This window comes from Acanthisitta chloris, unplaced genomic scaffold (genome assembly GCF_000695815.1).
Source record: "Acanthisitta chloris isolate BGI_N310 unplaced genomic scaffold, ASM69581v1 scaffold12060, whole genome shotgun sequence".
NCBI lineage: Eukaryota > Metazoa > Chordata > Aves > Passeriformes > Acanthisittidae > Acanthisitta > Acanthisitta chloris.
In genome coordinates this window covers 635-2,168 of record NW_008651114.1, presented here as the reverse complement: position 1 = coordinate 2,168, position 1,534 = coordinate 635, and the positions used below count along the sequence as shown (strand labels likewise).

Here is a 1,534-nt window from a genome sequence, read left to right as displayed (position 1 = left end):
TCTCCCCATTCTTATCCCCACCAAAGTGGGAGAAGGCTCATGACACCTCCTCACCCCATAGACCCTTCTCACTCCATGGAACCTTCTTGGACCTTCCTGTTCACCATGGCCTTCCTGTTCACCTTCTCACTCAATAGAACCTTCTCACCCCACGGAACCTTCTTGGACCTTCCTGTTCACCTTCTCACCCCGTAGAACCTTCTCACCCCATAGACCCTCCTCATCCCATAGACCCTTCTCACTCAATAGAACCTTCTCACCCCACAGAAACCTTCTCCCCCCACAGCACCTTCTTGGACCTTCCTGTTCACCACGGCACCTTCTCACCCAATAAACCTTCTCACCCCATGGAACCTTCTCACCCCATAGAACCTTCTCACCCCAATAAACCTTCTCACCCCATGGAACCTTCTCACCCCATGGAACCTTCTTGGACATTCCTGCCCCATAGATTCCCATCCCACCACAGAACCTTCACCCACCACAGAACCTCCACCCACCACAGAACCTTCACCCACCACATCCCCTCCTTCCCCCTACACTCACCGAGATGATCTCCAACACCTCATTCTTGCTGATCTCGCCGTTCCTGTCCACGTCGAAGAGGGAGAAGGCCCACTCGAGCTTGAGGTGTGTCTTTCCCGAGGAGGTGAGGTGCAGGGCGATGATGTACTCCCGGAAATCCAAGGTGCCATCGTCGTTGGTGTCGAAGCTGCGGAAGACGTGGCGCGCGTAGCCCTGTGGGTCCGAGTTGGGGAAGAAGGTGCCGTAGATCTTCTCGAACTCGGAGCGGCTGATGCGACCGTCGGGGCACTGGCGCTGGAAGCTCTCGTACCACCGGCACAGCTCCTCCTCAGAGTACCTCGTGTTGGTCTTCAGGTCTTCCAAGATCTCCTTAGACAAGGCGCCGCTCTTGGCATTGCCCATGCTGGGGAAGAGGTTCCCCACGGTGACGGGAGGAGGAGGAGGAGGAGGAGGAGGAAAGGGGTGGTGGTGGAGGTGGTGGTGGTGGTGGTGATGGTGGATGGAGCCTGGAATGGAGAGAGAAGTCAAGAATTAGAAGGTTCTGGAGCCCAAAATGAGAAGGAAGGTTCTACCTAAGGCCCAAAATGAGGAAGAGGGAGAAGGTTCTGGAGCCCAAAATGAGAAGGAAGGTTCCACCTGAAGCCCAAAACACATAAAAGGTCCTAAACCCCCAAATGAGGCTGAAGAAGGTCCCAGACCCCAAAATCAAGGAGGAGGAGGAGGATGAAGAAGGTCCCAGACCCCCAAACTGAGGCTGAAGAATGTCCTGGAACCCCCAAAATGAGGCTGAAGAAGGTCCCAGACCCCAAACTGAGGAGCAGGAGGATGAGGAAAGTCCCAGACTCCCCAAACCAAAGCTGAGGAGCAGGAGGAGGAAGGTCCCAGACCCCCAAACTGAAGCTGAGGAAGGTCCCAGACCCGAAACGAGGCTGAAGAATGTTCCAGACCCCAAAAAATGAGGATGATGAGGCTGAGGAAGGTCCCAGCTCCCCAAACTGAGGAGGAGGAG

At 55.3% G+C, this 1,534-nt stretch overlaps 1 protein-coding gene across 1 annotated transcript; it reads right to left on the bottom strand.

Annotated features, from left to right (window-relative positions):
* Nucleotides 1-546: 546 nt before the first annotated feature.
* Nucleotides 547-927, bottom strand: RCVRN (recoverin; the record flags this gene model as incomplete). The annotated part of the gene is made up of 1 exon (XM_009071776.1): nucleotides 547-927. A coding segment is annotated over exon 1 (381 nt), but the record flags the coding sequence as incomplete, so codon positions are not given.
* Nucleotides 928-1,534: the final 607 nt, after the last annotated feature.